We start from the raw sequence: 13,744 nt of genomic DNA, 5'->3' as shown, positions 1-13,744 counted from the left end.
GATGATTTTTTAAAAACTGCTTTATTGTGGTATAATTCACATACTATAAAATTCACCCTTTTAAAGTGTACCAGTCAATGGCTTTTAGTATATTTACAGAGTTGTGTGATCATCACCATAGATAATTTTAGCACATTTTCATCACCCCCAAAAGACACCCCATTCCCCTAAAGCATCACCCCTAATCCCTTCCACATCTCCCTTCCAGCTCTAGGCAAACACAAATCTACTCTGGGTCTCTGAAGATTTGCCTATTCTGGACATTCCATATAAATGAAACCATACAATATGTGTTTCTTTGTGTCTGATTTATTCACTTAGCATAAAGTTTTCAGGGTCCATTCATGTTATAGTATGTATCAGTACTTCATTCCTTTTTATGGCCAAATAATATTCCATTGTATGAATATAACACTTTTTTTTGAGACAGGATCTTGCTCTGTTGCCCAGGCTAGAGTACAGTGGCAGATCATAGCTCGCCATAGCCTCAAACTTCTGGGCCTAAGCAACCTTCCCATTTCAGACTCCAGAATAGCTAGAACTATACCATGCTCAGATAATTTTTAAATTTTTTTGTAGAAACAGGGTCTCACCATGTTACTCAGATGGAAATGATCCTCCTGCCTTGGCCTCCCAAAGTATTGGTTGGGATTACAGGTGTGAGCCACTGCACCCAGCCCACATTTTATCTCTTTTTTTTTTTTTTGAGACGGAGCCTCACTCTGTCACCCAGACTGGAGTGCAGTGGCAAGATCTCAGCTCACTGCAAGCTTCACCTCCCGGGTTCACACCATTCTCCTGCCTCAGCGTCCCAAGCAGGTGGGACTACAGGTGCCTGGGACTGCAGCCACCACTACAGGTAGGAGTACAGCCACCATGCCCGCCTAATGTTTTTTATTTTTAGTAGAGATGGGTTTCACCATGTTAGCCAGGATGGTCTCGATCTCCTGACCTCATGATCCGCCCACCTTGGCCTCCCAAAGTGCTGGGATTACAGGTGTGAGTCACCGCACCCAGCCTCTTTATCTCTTCATTACTTAATGGACATTTGGGTTGTTTCCATTTATTGGCTATTATGAATAATGCTTCTATGAATATTAATGTACAGATTTTTATGTGGACAAATGTGTTCATTTCTCTCAAGTACATACCTAGGAGTGGAATTGCTGACTCATATGGTAAGCCTATGTTTAACTGTTTGAGAAACTGCCAGACTGTTTTCTAAAGTGGTTGTAACATTTTACATTCCTACCAGTGTTATATGAGGATTCTGATGCTTCCACATCCTCTCCCAACATCTGTCTTTGCCATCTTAGAAAGTATGAAGTGGTATCTTATTGTGGTTTTATTTGTGTGTGTGTGAGATTTTAATTAATTTATTTTTATTGATATGTAATAGCTGTACATATTTTCTCAGTACATGTGATCATTTGAGACATTTATATAATCCAGTCAGGGTAATTAGGATATCCATTACCTTAAACATTTATTTTTTCTTTACCCTAGGAACATTTGATTTATTTTCTTCTACACATTTTGAAATGTACAGTCAATTAATGTTAACTACAATCACGCTACTGATCTATCAAACACCAGGTATTATTTCTTCTAAGTGTATGTTTGTTTGTTTGAGACAGAGTCTTGCTCTGAAGTGCAGTGGCGCAGTCCCGACTCACTGCAACCTCTACCTGCTAGGTTCAAGTGATTCTCCTGTCTGAGCAGCTGGGACTACAGGCATGCACTACCACACCCAGCTAATTTTTTTTTTTTTTTTTTTTTTTGTATTTTTACTAGAAATGGGGTTTCACTATGTTGGCCAGGTTGGTCTTGAACTCCTGGCCTCAAGTGATCTGCTTGCCTCAGCCTCCCAAACTGTTGGGATTACAGGTGTGAGCCACTGTGCCCAGCCCTAAGTATATATTTGTACCCATTAATCAATCTCTCTTCATCCCTCCCTCCCCGCTACCCTTTCTGGCCTGAAGTAACCACCGATCTACTCTCTATCTTCACGAGATCTTTTTTAGCTCCCAATGAGTGAGAACATGTGATATTTGTCTATCTGTGCTTGGCTTATATCCCTTAACATAATGATCTCCAGATCCATCCACATCACTGCAAATGATAGAATTTCATTGTTTCTATAGTAGAATAATATTCCATTTTGTCTATATATCCCATTTTCCTTATCCACTCATCCATTACCAGACACTTAGGTTTTGTTGTGGTTTTAACTGGCATTTATCTGATGGATAATGATGTTGACCATCTTTTCATGTGCTCACTGGACATCTGCATATTTTCTTTAGAGAACCTCTACTCAGACCCTTTGCCTATTTTTAAATTGGGTTGTCTTTTTGTAATTGAATTGAAATAATTCATCAGAGCCGTTTCGAGGCATAGTCTGAGGGGCTGTTCCTGTTTAATGACTAGTTCTCCAACCTTCCCATGATTTAGGAGCTACCACCCAATTTTCTGCTTAAATTGATCACAGTTTACTTCTATTGCAAATCCAAACCCTAACTGGTGAAGATTCTGGAACCCAAGGCAGCACCCCTCACCTAGAGAAAATAACTTACATAAGGCTTTCCTAGCAAAATGAAACCTGTTCGGTGGCAGTGTTGTCACTGAAGCCTGGGTTTCTGAATTCATGATTCTAAAGTGTTAAACTACGCAAACTCAGTCAAAGGAAACTTATGAGATTGACAAGTGAAACTGTAGCAGGTTGAGCAGCAAGTATCAACTGGAACAGAAAGAGAAAGAAAAATCTAAGAGTGGTTGCCGTTTCTTGCCATTTTTCTCTAAGGTAAAGTAGACCACTGATTCCAGTCAGTTATTCAGATAATAAGGTCTGATATTCAGATGCCAGCATTCCTCTCTCGGGCTTGGCCCTCCAGCCACAAAGGCTGTATTACCCTGCATCTCCCTGCCCACCTAGGATGGTGTCCAGGGACTCCACTAGAATTTTCTTCCAAGGAGTCAAGTATGTAAATGCACTAGGGGTCCTAACTCTATCAATGCTTTAACTCCACGTTTGGTTTTCAGGCAGTTCTAGTTTATATGTCAATACGGTTAACTCTGTCCATGCTTCTCTTCCCCTTCTGTATCGGATTCTCTGAGGAGTCAGGGAAATAAGAATGTCACCCCCTCCTGCAGTTATCAGTGACTGAGGCCAAGAGTTTGTAGCCAGTTTTCTGCGGTTTCCTGGGTGATACCCTCGGTTCACTCCTGTGAGCAGGACAGACTGAGGCACAACTGTAGTACCCAGTGTGCTCTGGGTGCCCTCTCCTCTTCTAGGCACCCACTTCCCTCTTTCCACTTTCTAGTATCCTCTTCTCCCAGGAGAGTAACCTAGATCCTGTATTTGAAAGGACTTATTAAAAATGAATTCAATCTAAAGCAGATGCTGATAGGCTTAAACTATTAACCCTTTCAAAGCTGTCTGCATTTCCATTAGTTATTCATCTCTCTCTATGGACTTGCATTTTGCCAGATCAATGACCACTGCTCGGTTTTCATTCTCCATGCCTTTTATTATCCTGGCATGAGTATAATAAACAACAAGACAATTTGTTAGGAGGGTGGTAATACAAGTGGTGTGCATCAGACAGAAGGAACTGAGATCCTAGGGATAAAATGTTATGGTGAACCCCAACTACTCATGCATTCAACATCTCTTTCTTTCTCTCTCTCTCTCTCTCTCTCTCTCTCTCTCTCTCTCTCTCCCTCCCTCTCTCTCTCCCTCCCTCTCTCTCTCTCTCCCTCCCTCCCTCTCTCACTCCTTCCCTCCCTCCCTCTCTCTCTCTCTTTCTTCTGTTGTTGTTTGAGACGGAGTTTCACTCTGTTACCCAGGCTGGAGTGCAGTGGCGCCATCTCAGTTCACTGCAACCTCTTCCTCCTGGGTTCAAGCGATTCTCCTGCCCCAGCCTCCCGAGTAGCTGGGATTACAGGTGCCCGCCACCACACCCAGCTAATTTTTGTATGTTTAGTAAACATGGGGTTTCACCATGTTCTCCAGGCCGGTCTCGAACTCCTGATTTCAAGTGCTCTACCTGCCTCGGCCTCCCAAAGTGCTGGGATTACAGGCTTGAGCCACCGTGTCTGGCCACAACCACCATTTATTAGGCACCTACTGTGTAGCAGGCACTGTGTTCTAGCTGTTGACAATGCAACAGAGAAGCAAGGCCCCTCCCCTCATGGAGTTTCTATTCTGGTGGTGGCAATAACAAATAAATTTCAGATAACGATAGGTGCTATGAAGAGCAATGTGAAATAATGAATAATGTGACCGTGAAAGACATGAAGGGAGTGAACTAAGCCCATGCGGCAGGGCAGTTGAGGAAAGCCTCTTTAAGAAAGTGTCATTTGCACCAAAACCTGAATAGTGGATTTAAAGAAGCATTCCAGAGAGAGCAGACAGCAAGAGCAAAGACCTGGATGGAGGAACAGGCTCATTAGCCGGCTGGCTGGAGTGTAGTGAAAATGCAGTGGCATGAGATGAGCTGAGAGAGGTAGACAGGGGCCAGTCAGGGAGAAAGTGGGAAAGTTGTGGTAAAGACACAGAGAGGCAAAGTATCCTGCCCCACGTCACATAGTAAGTGGCACAGCCAGGATGATAATCTTGGTCTTCTCAGTTCTATCAGGTGTTTGTTTTTTTGTGTGTTTTTTTTTAATGCAGTGTAACCTGATTTATGCCCAAAATAGTGATGGATGACTAGGGGATTTATTGAAGCTCTTCTTGGAGCTCCCAAAATTCTAAGAAGAGCTGAAGTCAGTTGTCTCAATCTCTTCTCATGCCCTCTTGGGAAAAAATAAATAAATAGAAAAACTTCAAAGTTCATGACCCCAAAACTAATATGAATTGTCTTTTAAACAGAGAATCTGAATTTTATACATATTATGGTAAATAACTGTTGCAAGTTTGTTACATGATCCCATACAGCATATAAGGAAGTTATTTTGGTGCTACTATCTTTGGCCTTATGAAAATGCAATCACACTGGATTGCCTAATATCTATTTTTAAACATAAGATCTACTCTCATTATTACACATCAGGAAACTTAATATTGCTAAGATGCTGGTCAAGATTAGCTACTATGCAGATTTTTTGAGTCTTTGATGCTTTTGCCTTTAAAAAAGTTTGAATTGAAATGATTATTTAAAAATAGCAAAATTGTACTCAAATATAAAAGAAATAAATTGGCTAATAAAAACAGGTGTGTGTAATATACATATTATGTAATCTTGAGGTGAGCACTGAACTGATGATGGCTCCAGCACGGGCCCTGCCAGTAGACTGGGGTTAGAATCCTAGCTGTGCCACTTACCAGCTGTCTGAAATTAGGTAAATTACTCAGTATGGGAATGAAAACAATGCCTATATCACAGAGCTATTGTAAAAATAACTCAAAATAACAAGTGATAGTGCTTGGAAGAGATTAGATGTTCCTTGACTAAGTGGTTTCCCTCCTCTTATCTGGGCCTCTGTTCACTCATCAGAAGCATGAGGGTAAGGGAGATGACGTCTGAAGTCCCTTCTAGGATAAGAGTCATCAGCAGCCAGGCTGTCTTGCCAGACTCTCATTACAGGACAGTGAAACCTTTCGTTGTAGGCAGATGGAGAAGGACTAACAAGAGGGACGAGAGGCTGACTGAAAACTCCCAGGGAATGAGCAAGGAGGCTTCAGAGACTGGGACTTAAGGGTCCTAGCAGGCCCCTACCTCAGCTCCCAAGGTCCAATTCATTGTACCAATGCATTTGCTTTAGCTAATTACTTAAGAGATTATTTATTTATACCTGTCCTTCCCAGAGGCTAAACTTTGATGATTAATAACTTTACCTGTTTTATTCACTCCATGTTTATATTGCCTGGCACACAATAGGCCCACAGTAAATATCTTTTGAATGAATAAGTCTCTTTTCTTACAGTAAATACATTGTTTTTTGTTTTGTTTTGTTTTGTTTTGAGACGGAGTTTTGCTCTCTTTGCCCAGGCTGGAGTGCAAAGGCGTGGCATCAGCTCACTGCAACCTCCACCTCCCGGGTTCAAGTGATTCTCCTGCCTCAGCCTCCTAAGTAGCTGGGATTACAGGCGTGCACCACCACGCCCGGCTAACTTTTGTATTTTTAGTAGAGATGGGGTTTCACCATGTTGGCCAGGCTGGTCTCGAACGCCTGACCTCAGGTGATCCGCCCATCTTGGCCTTCCAAACTGCTGGGATTATAGGCATGAGCCACCGCGCCTGGCCAATAAAAACATTTCTTTAAATGGAAGAAATTAATTTTATTTATAAATCAACAATTTAAGTGCCCTTGTGAAATCAGCCATTAGGAGGAAATTTGTAATGAATGTAAATTTCTCTAAGTTTTTTTTAATCAAAATTGTATATATTTATGGCATACAACAGTGAATGTAAATTTCAATCTTGCAAGTGAATTTTTCTTAAAAGGAGGCATACTTACATGAAGAAAACACATTAACAGCTCCCTGAGAGGGCTCTGAGCATTTAGTTTGGTGGACTGAACAGTAGCATCAATTAATCTTCCCACATATCTTGGACTTTATCAGATTAGGCTGAAGAATTTTGGAACTGAATCCACTTTGGTTGTCTTAACAGAAAAATTTTCTCTGAGCAAAAAGCAAAGTCTATTCTTATTTTTCCATCTATGATCTGGCTGAAGGATCGGTCTGGGGGTGACTTTCTGACAAGTCACAGAAGGGGGGCACTGATGACTGCAGACACCTTAATTGAACAATCCTTCAGTACTTGTCAATGTTCCCTCCAAGCTACTGTCTTTCCAGAGTCACTGGGCATTATCAATCCCTGGTAAATGAACTGCCAACAACCAACAAAAGTCTTACCTGATCTTACAAGTTCAATATTCCAACTCAACTTGCTTCTTGTAGAAGTCGGGAAGACTTGCCCTTGACTCACACACTCATTTATTCATTTATTTATTCACACCGTTCACTTATCCAATCAACAAATATTCTCAACCCTAAAAAATCCTGAGATGATTCTGGATAATAACAAGAAAGTTTAGACAGAGCAGCCATTGGCAGCACAAGAGCTGGAACCAGGAACTAAAGGAATACCTAACCACATATTGTGCCTGGAATATCTTTCTGCCCAACTGCAGTGTCACTCTACAGAAATCTTTCTAAATCTCATTTTAGGAAGAATGTCTTTGGATATTCCTCTGTTAATATCCTTAGTGTAGTGCTTATGATATTACATTGAAATTAACCGCTTCCACTCACCAGACTGAGCTGCTTGAGGGAAAACAACCATGTCATCCAATCCTCTTTGTGTCCCTGGTATCCAGCACAGGGCCTGGCATATAGAACTTACTACCAACGCAGCAGTTCTCCCTATTCCAATGAAGCTAGCAGATTTCTAGGTATTATCAGACCTGCATTGTCCAGTATGATAGCCACCAGCCACATGTGGCTATGAAGCACTCAAAATGTGATTAGGTAGGATGAATTGAGACGTGCTATAAGTATTTAAAAAACATCAAATTTCAGAGACTTAGTACAAAATAGTGTAAGATATCTCTAATAAGTTTTTCACTGATTACATGTTGAAATGGTAATACTTTGGATATTGGGTTAAATGATTACTAAAATTCACGTCACTTGTTTCTTTCTACTTTTTAAAATGTGGCTATTAGAAAATTTAAAATTAAATATGTGGCTCACCTTATATTTCTATAGGCTAATGCTGGACTAAATCAAAGGTTATGTTCATGTACAGCCACAACCTGTCTCTTGTACTTGATTCTCTGAAGTCATGTTGGTAGGAAGGGGAATTTGGCTTAATGACTAAAGAAGATTAGGTTTTCATTAAGCCTGTTTTCAGAATATCCAGGGAATACAGACTTTTTTTGTGTAAAATTTTATCGGTATGTCCTACATTTTTTAGTAAGTTTGCCTTTTTAAAGAAAAAATAATGATAATTCCAACTCTTGCTGTGTTTGACTCTTCATTGAGTCAAAGTCCTACCACGGACATGTAATATCCATGCAGCCAACACTTAAATAGCTCTTCAGTTTCTGGCTACAAGTGACTATGTTATCTTCTATCCTCCCTCAGCCTCTGGCATCCTGAGCAGTCACCCCTCCCATTCTGAGCTCTTTCCACTGACCTCAGAAGAAGGCTGGCTCAAATAACACGCTTGTCAAAACACCTAGGTAAGCACATCTGTGGGAGACACTATATAAATAGATACATGGAAACAGAGTGCTCTGTACTGATAACGAAAACCATTTACAAATTCCCTGCACCTTCCAAAAGGTTGATTTCCTACAAGGACTCGTTAAATGTGAATGTCACTAATAATTTTAATTCTGTCAGCTTAGACAGACCTGTTTTATAGAAGCACTGGCAAAGCTGCAATTGAAGGTGATTTTTAAGTTTTGGGTATTGCTGTAGCAAAAATCCTCTGTGCTTAAATAGAGAAACGAAAATTGATCAACAGAGAATGACCCAAAATAAAAATGCTGAAAAGTTTCTAAGTGATCTGTGGGAAAGGCTGAAAGAGTTGGCTTTCACTGGTCTACAGGAAGATAAATACAAAAATAACAGTTGTATTTACTTCTGTCTCCTCTCTATACAGGAAACCATGAGTTTAAAACATTTAACATAGTGTTTGGCACATGGTGTTTAATAAATATTAGTAAAATGAAAATACAAATGTATAGGTGCTTATTATTTAAAGGAATATTGCAATCACTGTGCTTTCCTTGTTTTTTGTGTGTGTGTTTGTTTGTTTTTATCCAGACTGGTATAGTAGACAGAACACAGCTTCCAATGTTATTCAGAATAAAATTTAAAGTCCTTACCATGGGCTACAAAGCCATACATGATCTGCAACCCAACTATCTCTCAGCCTCGACTCTGACCACTTGCCCCCTTACCTTACTCTGTTCCAGCATCCTGACCTCCTTGTGCTCCTCAAATAAGACACATATCCCTGCCTCAGTGCCGTTGCACCTGGTCTTCCCTTTGCCTAGAAACTCATTCCTTCAGTATCTGCTCAAATGTCACCTCATCAGAGAGGCTTTCTTTACCACCTCATTCAAATACATCTCACCCGTTTATCCTGCTGTTTTGTCCTCATAATGTATTACCACTTGACATACTATATGTTTTATTTTTTGTCTCCCCAAACTGGAGTGAGTTTTAACAGGGCAGAGACCTTATTCATTTTGTTCACAGCTGTATTCCTTGTGCCTAGGAAGTTTTTGGCACATTGTAGGAGTTCAATAAATATCTGCCAAATGAATAAATTAATGAACATTAAACTGGAGTCCAGACACCTGGGGTCTACTCCTAATTCTACTCCAAAAAATTCTGTGACAGACCGGGCACGGTGGCTCATGCCTATAATCTCACCACTTTGGGAGGCTGAGGCAGATGGATTGCTTGGGCCAAGGAGTTCAAGACCAGCCTGGGCAACATGGCAAAACCCTGTCTCTTATAAAAACACAAAAAATTAGCCAGGCCTGGTGATGCACAGCTGTAGTCCCAGCTACTCAGGAGGCTGAGGTGGGAGGATCACCTGAGCCTGGGTAGTCAAGGCTGCAGTGAGCCATGATCATGCCACTGCACTCCAGTCTGGACAACGAGAGTGAGACCCTGCCTCAGAAAAAAAAAAAAAGGTGTGACTTTGAACAAACGACTCCTGACACTCAGTTTCTGAATCTAAAGTCAGACCGGTTGGGAACAGATACTTCTAAAGCCTCTGCCAGCTCTAAAATCCTGTGGGTTTTATAATCTGCCTTTCACAAAAGTTCTCTGGTGAAGTTTTAGAAACACAAAAATCTTTTTTGATATCCACAAACTACAAGCACTGTGAGGCACTTTATTATGATTCAAAACACCGCTGCAATGATGAAGCCTTCTCCAACCCTTCCAGGTAGTATGGATCCCAAGACTTTGAGGTGCCTCATACACACCTTTTCTTCCTTAAATCTCTTCTAACAGCTAACGACATAATTATGTTTTTCTGTTTCCCCAACTAGAATGTAAACATGAGGATGGTAATGGATTCTTAGTTATTTTTGTATCCCCAGCACCTTGCATTGTCTATGGCAAATACTAATAGTAGGCACTCCATGAATGTTTAGTGAATGAATAAATACAAAGTGAAATAGGATCATTATTTATACTGAAAGCTGAGACCATCTCTCCCTTCATGGATGAACAGTGGGCAGAAGGTAGAGCCTTCCTGCTAATAATGACTCATCTGATGGAATAAAAGAAACTAAAGCTTAATGGGAAGCTACTAAGAACCAAGCACTCCTCCACACATTCACATAATTTATGCAATCCTTACGACAACCTGATGAATTAGGAATTCATATTATTTTACAGATGAGAAAATTGGGCTCAAAGAGGACAGAATTTGCCCATTATGGAACAACTAATAGGATTCACAATCAGGCCTCTTGATGCTATATGTCACATTCATATCACTGGATGATATATCAGGATAGTTCTCTGATCCAATATACATGTTGGTGTATGTAAATGATGAGCTTTCCTGCACGACAAAAGCATTTTATAATTAAAGGGAATTTTTCCTCAATTCAGAAAGATTACTGTAGATAATTATATATCATACCTGAAAGGGTAAAGGAAAGTTTACAGATTACTTTGTGCCTTTTGAATTTTTAAAAATAAAGATTTGTAAACCAAAAATAAAATTCTAAGCCCCCTGACCGTCTGAACGGACCCCTCCTTTCAGCAAGGGCATTCCAAAGCTAACCTGAAAAACTCACTCAGGCCATGATGGGTGGGGAGATGGAACATGCCTCACTACATCCCCCTCCCTTTTGGAATTACTGATAGAACAACTCTTTCAGTCTGATAAGAAACATTTACAATCTATTCTCTCTCAAGCCTGGAGGCTTCATCTGCATGACAAAACTTTGGTCCCAACATCCCCTTATCATAACCCAGACATTCCTTTCCACTGATTCCAAGTCTTAAGAGAATAACTTAACTCTTTCAACCAATTGCCAATCAGAAAAAACTTAAACCTACCTATAATCTAGAAGCCCCCACTCCCTTCAGTTTTCCCACCTTTCTGGACCAAACCAATGTACATCTTAAATGTATTTGATTGAGGTCCCATGTCTCCCTAAAATGTGTAAAATTAAGCTGTCCCTCAACCACCTGGCCACATGTTCTCAGGATATCCTGCAGGCTGTGTCACAGGCCACTGGTCACTCATAGTTGACTCAGAATCAATCTCTTCAAATATTTTACAGTTTGACGCTTTTTTGTCAACATGTGTTTTTCCTAAATCCAGAAGTTTTGCTGACTTCCTGTTACCCTTGTCATCTAATAAAAAATAAATTGGATGCTTTTTCCAGGCCTCCATTTTCCATATTCCCTCATGTTTCCCTCCACTCTATTTATTCTGACCTCTTTACCTGGTGTCCACCTTACTGTCTGTAGTCAGAGCAGGCTGAAGTTTACTGCAGACAAATCACATCCTTTTCTGAAGGCCTTGACCTTTGTCAAATGGCAATACAACCCCAAAGTGGTGAATTGTCAGCTGCTCACATTTTAGTGTAAATGAGTTTTCAGATTCTCTTGGTTGTAAATGTGGTTGGGCAAGGATATGAGGATCCCAGACAACACTTAGGGAAAGGTTATAAAAGCTGGGGTTGACAGACTTCCCCTTCTCAACACTGCCAAGGGATCACAGGTCCCCTGCTCCCTGATCCACTCCCTACAGGTGCCTTCTCCTCTGCTCTTCCTGTTTGTAGTCCCTGCCCACTACTTCAAGGCAGCTCCAGCCCAACACTCCCTCTTCTGCCCTTGCACAGTACCCACCGTCCTTCCCTCCACCTCTATATAGCCTCACACTCCCCATGTTAGGGAAACATTTCCCCATAGGGGAAAAAGTTAGGGGAACTTTTTCCACAAAGTCCTTGAGGCCAGGGACTGTGCTTGCTTCCCACTTGGTAGTTGCTTGGTAAACATGTGACATGCATTCAGGACTTCTTGCCTGACCGTCCATCCTCCCCAATGCCACTCTATGGGCTACTTCTTCAACATCGGCTTTGCTGGCTTTGATTAGGTAAGCTGGGCGTTCTGAGATGGTTCACACCCACCTGCCACCTTCAAAACCTTTCCACTGTTACCAACAGACTGAAGAAGAGACATCACTGACTGACGCACAGTCAGGGAAAAAACCCAAAACACATACTCAAGGAGAACCAGTGAAGGTAGAAGCAAATCCAAATAGAGATTAGATGATCTCTATTATTCTCATTTTAGGGCCTTCTTAAAGAAAGGGACAGAGGGTGGGAGATCGAAGGGTGGGAGGCGCATCTTTTTTACATAGTATTACTTCATCACATTCACGGAAACTGATACTTGGGACCAGGAAAAAAGAAGCAGGACTTGAAGAACATGGATTACTGAAACTCATGCTTCTTTTCCCCCAAAGAATGTATGGGCCTTTGTATCAAAATAAGGTCACCTTATTGCAGCCTAGTCCAGTGCTAGGCCGCCGGGGAGACCGCCATTCATCTGAAGGTACCAGTGCGCCTTCACCGCCTCCACCCCACCCCCTTCTCTAGCTCAGGATTTAGCGATTGTTCCTGTGCCTTGGGCCAGATGTACGCGTTCCAGCACATTTCGGCAGTTAGGCAGGACCTAAGTAAATCCTCAGGAATAAACAAGAGCAGCGAGTCACAAGGAGCTGGGGGCGGGGGTAATGAACTCTGCTGCAGGCGGGCCTGTCACTCCAGCTGACAGCGAGCACCTTCACCTTCAAGTTCTTTTAAACGGCAGTGCACCCAGAGAGTAAGTGCCTAGCTCGACGGAAACGAACCCCAGAGCCTAAAAACTTAAAGCAAACAAGCAAGGGAGCTGCTAGCTGCCCTGCAGGCCCTGGGCCGAGGAGAGAGGCTCGCGCTACCTGGCGTCCGGCTCCTCCTCCGACTCCGCCGCCGTCTCGTCCTCCTCGCCCTCCGACTCCTCCTCTGTCTCCAGCTCCCGGGTCGCCTCTTCGTCCCCGTCGGAGCCGAGAAAGCTCTCGCCAGCGTGGTTGCTATCGCGGCTCGCCATCGCCTCTCCCGGGCCGGGGCCGGAGTCGGAGCCGGAGCCGCCCGCGCCGCGCCTGGTGTTCTCCCTCCGACTGCTCTGGCCCCTGCCCTCCCAGCCCTGCCCCTGCGGGGGCGGCTCGGGTTCCAGGCGCCGGGGGCGGGCGAGCCCCGCGACTTTAAATAGAAGGCGTCAAAGTTTCGCCACCAAGCTTCTGGGGCCCGGGCTCAGCTTCTCTTCTTCCCCGAGCCCTCCCCCGCCCCCGTTTCGCCAGATCCCTGGAGGGCCTTTCGGACAACTGGAGATCATTTTAAGGGGCACGGGCTCCGGCTGCACTAGGGGGTTCAAAGGAGGAAAGACAACCTAGCCCCGTCTCTATTTCCTCCAGAGTGAGTCTTTCCGGTTTTGAACTACTTTTGGACCCCTTATCCCAAACAATAACTACATCCTGAGCGGGGCACTTAACTACCAGGCACTCTGCTGAGAGTCTTGCTTTCATTACTTCGATTCTGCGGTGGTACCTGTAGAAGGTTTTACTGTAGTGCTGGTTTCCCAGATGAGGAAACTGAGGCTCCGAAGAGCTCCAGCAGCTCAGGCTCTCATTGCTAGTAAAGTGACCCAATGAGAAACAAAGCTGCCCTGCTCAAAAGCCCAGTTTTGAACCATTGTTCCGTCCCA

At 42.7% G+C, this 13,744-nt stretch overlaps 1 protein-coding gene across 1 annotated transcript in view; it reads right to left on the bottom strand.

Moving 5' to 3' along the window:
* Positions 1-13,161, bottom strand: part of CMYA5 (cardiomyopathy associated 5) — a 104,200-nt gene extending 91,039 nt beyond the window's left edge. The window contains exon 1 of the mRNA XM_025389192.1: positions 12,942-13,161. Coding sequence (XP_025244977.1) covers positions 12,942-13,090 — 149 coding nt within the window. The 5' untranslated portion in view covers positions 13,091-13,161. The remainder of the gene's footprint in view (positions 1-12,941) is intronic.
* Positions 13,162-13,744: the final 583 nt, after the last annotated feature.

Source organism: Theropithecus gelada, chromosome 6 (genome assembly GCF_003255815.1).
Source record: "Theropithecus gelada isolate Dixy chromosome 6, Tgel_1.0, whole genome shotgun sequence".
NCBI classification, from domain to species: domain Eukaryota; kingdom Metazoa; phylum Chordata; class Mammalia; order Primates; family Cercopithecidae; genus Theropithecus; species Theropithecus gelada.
Note: the sequence above shows the minus strand (reverse complement) of the source record. Positions and strands in the feature narration are given on the sequence as shown.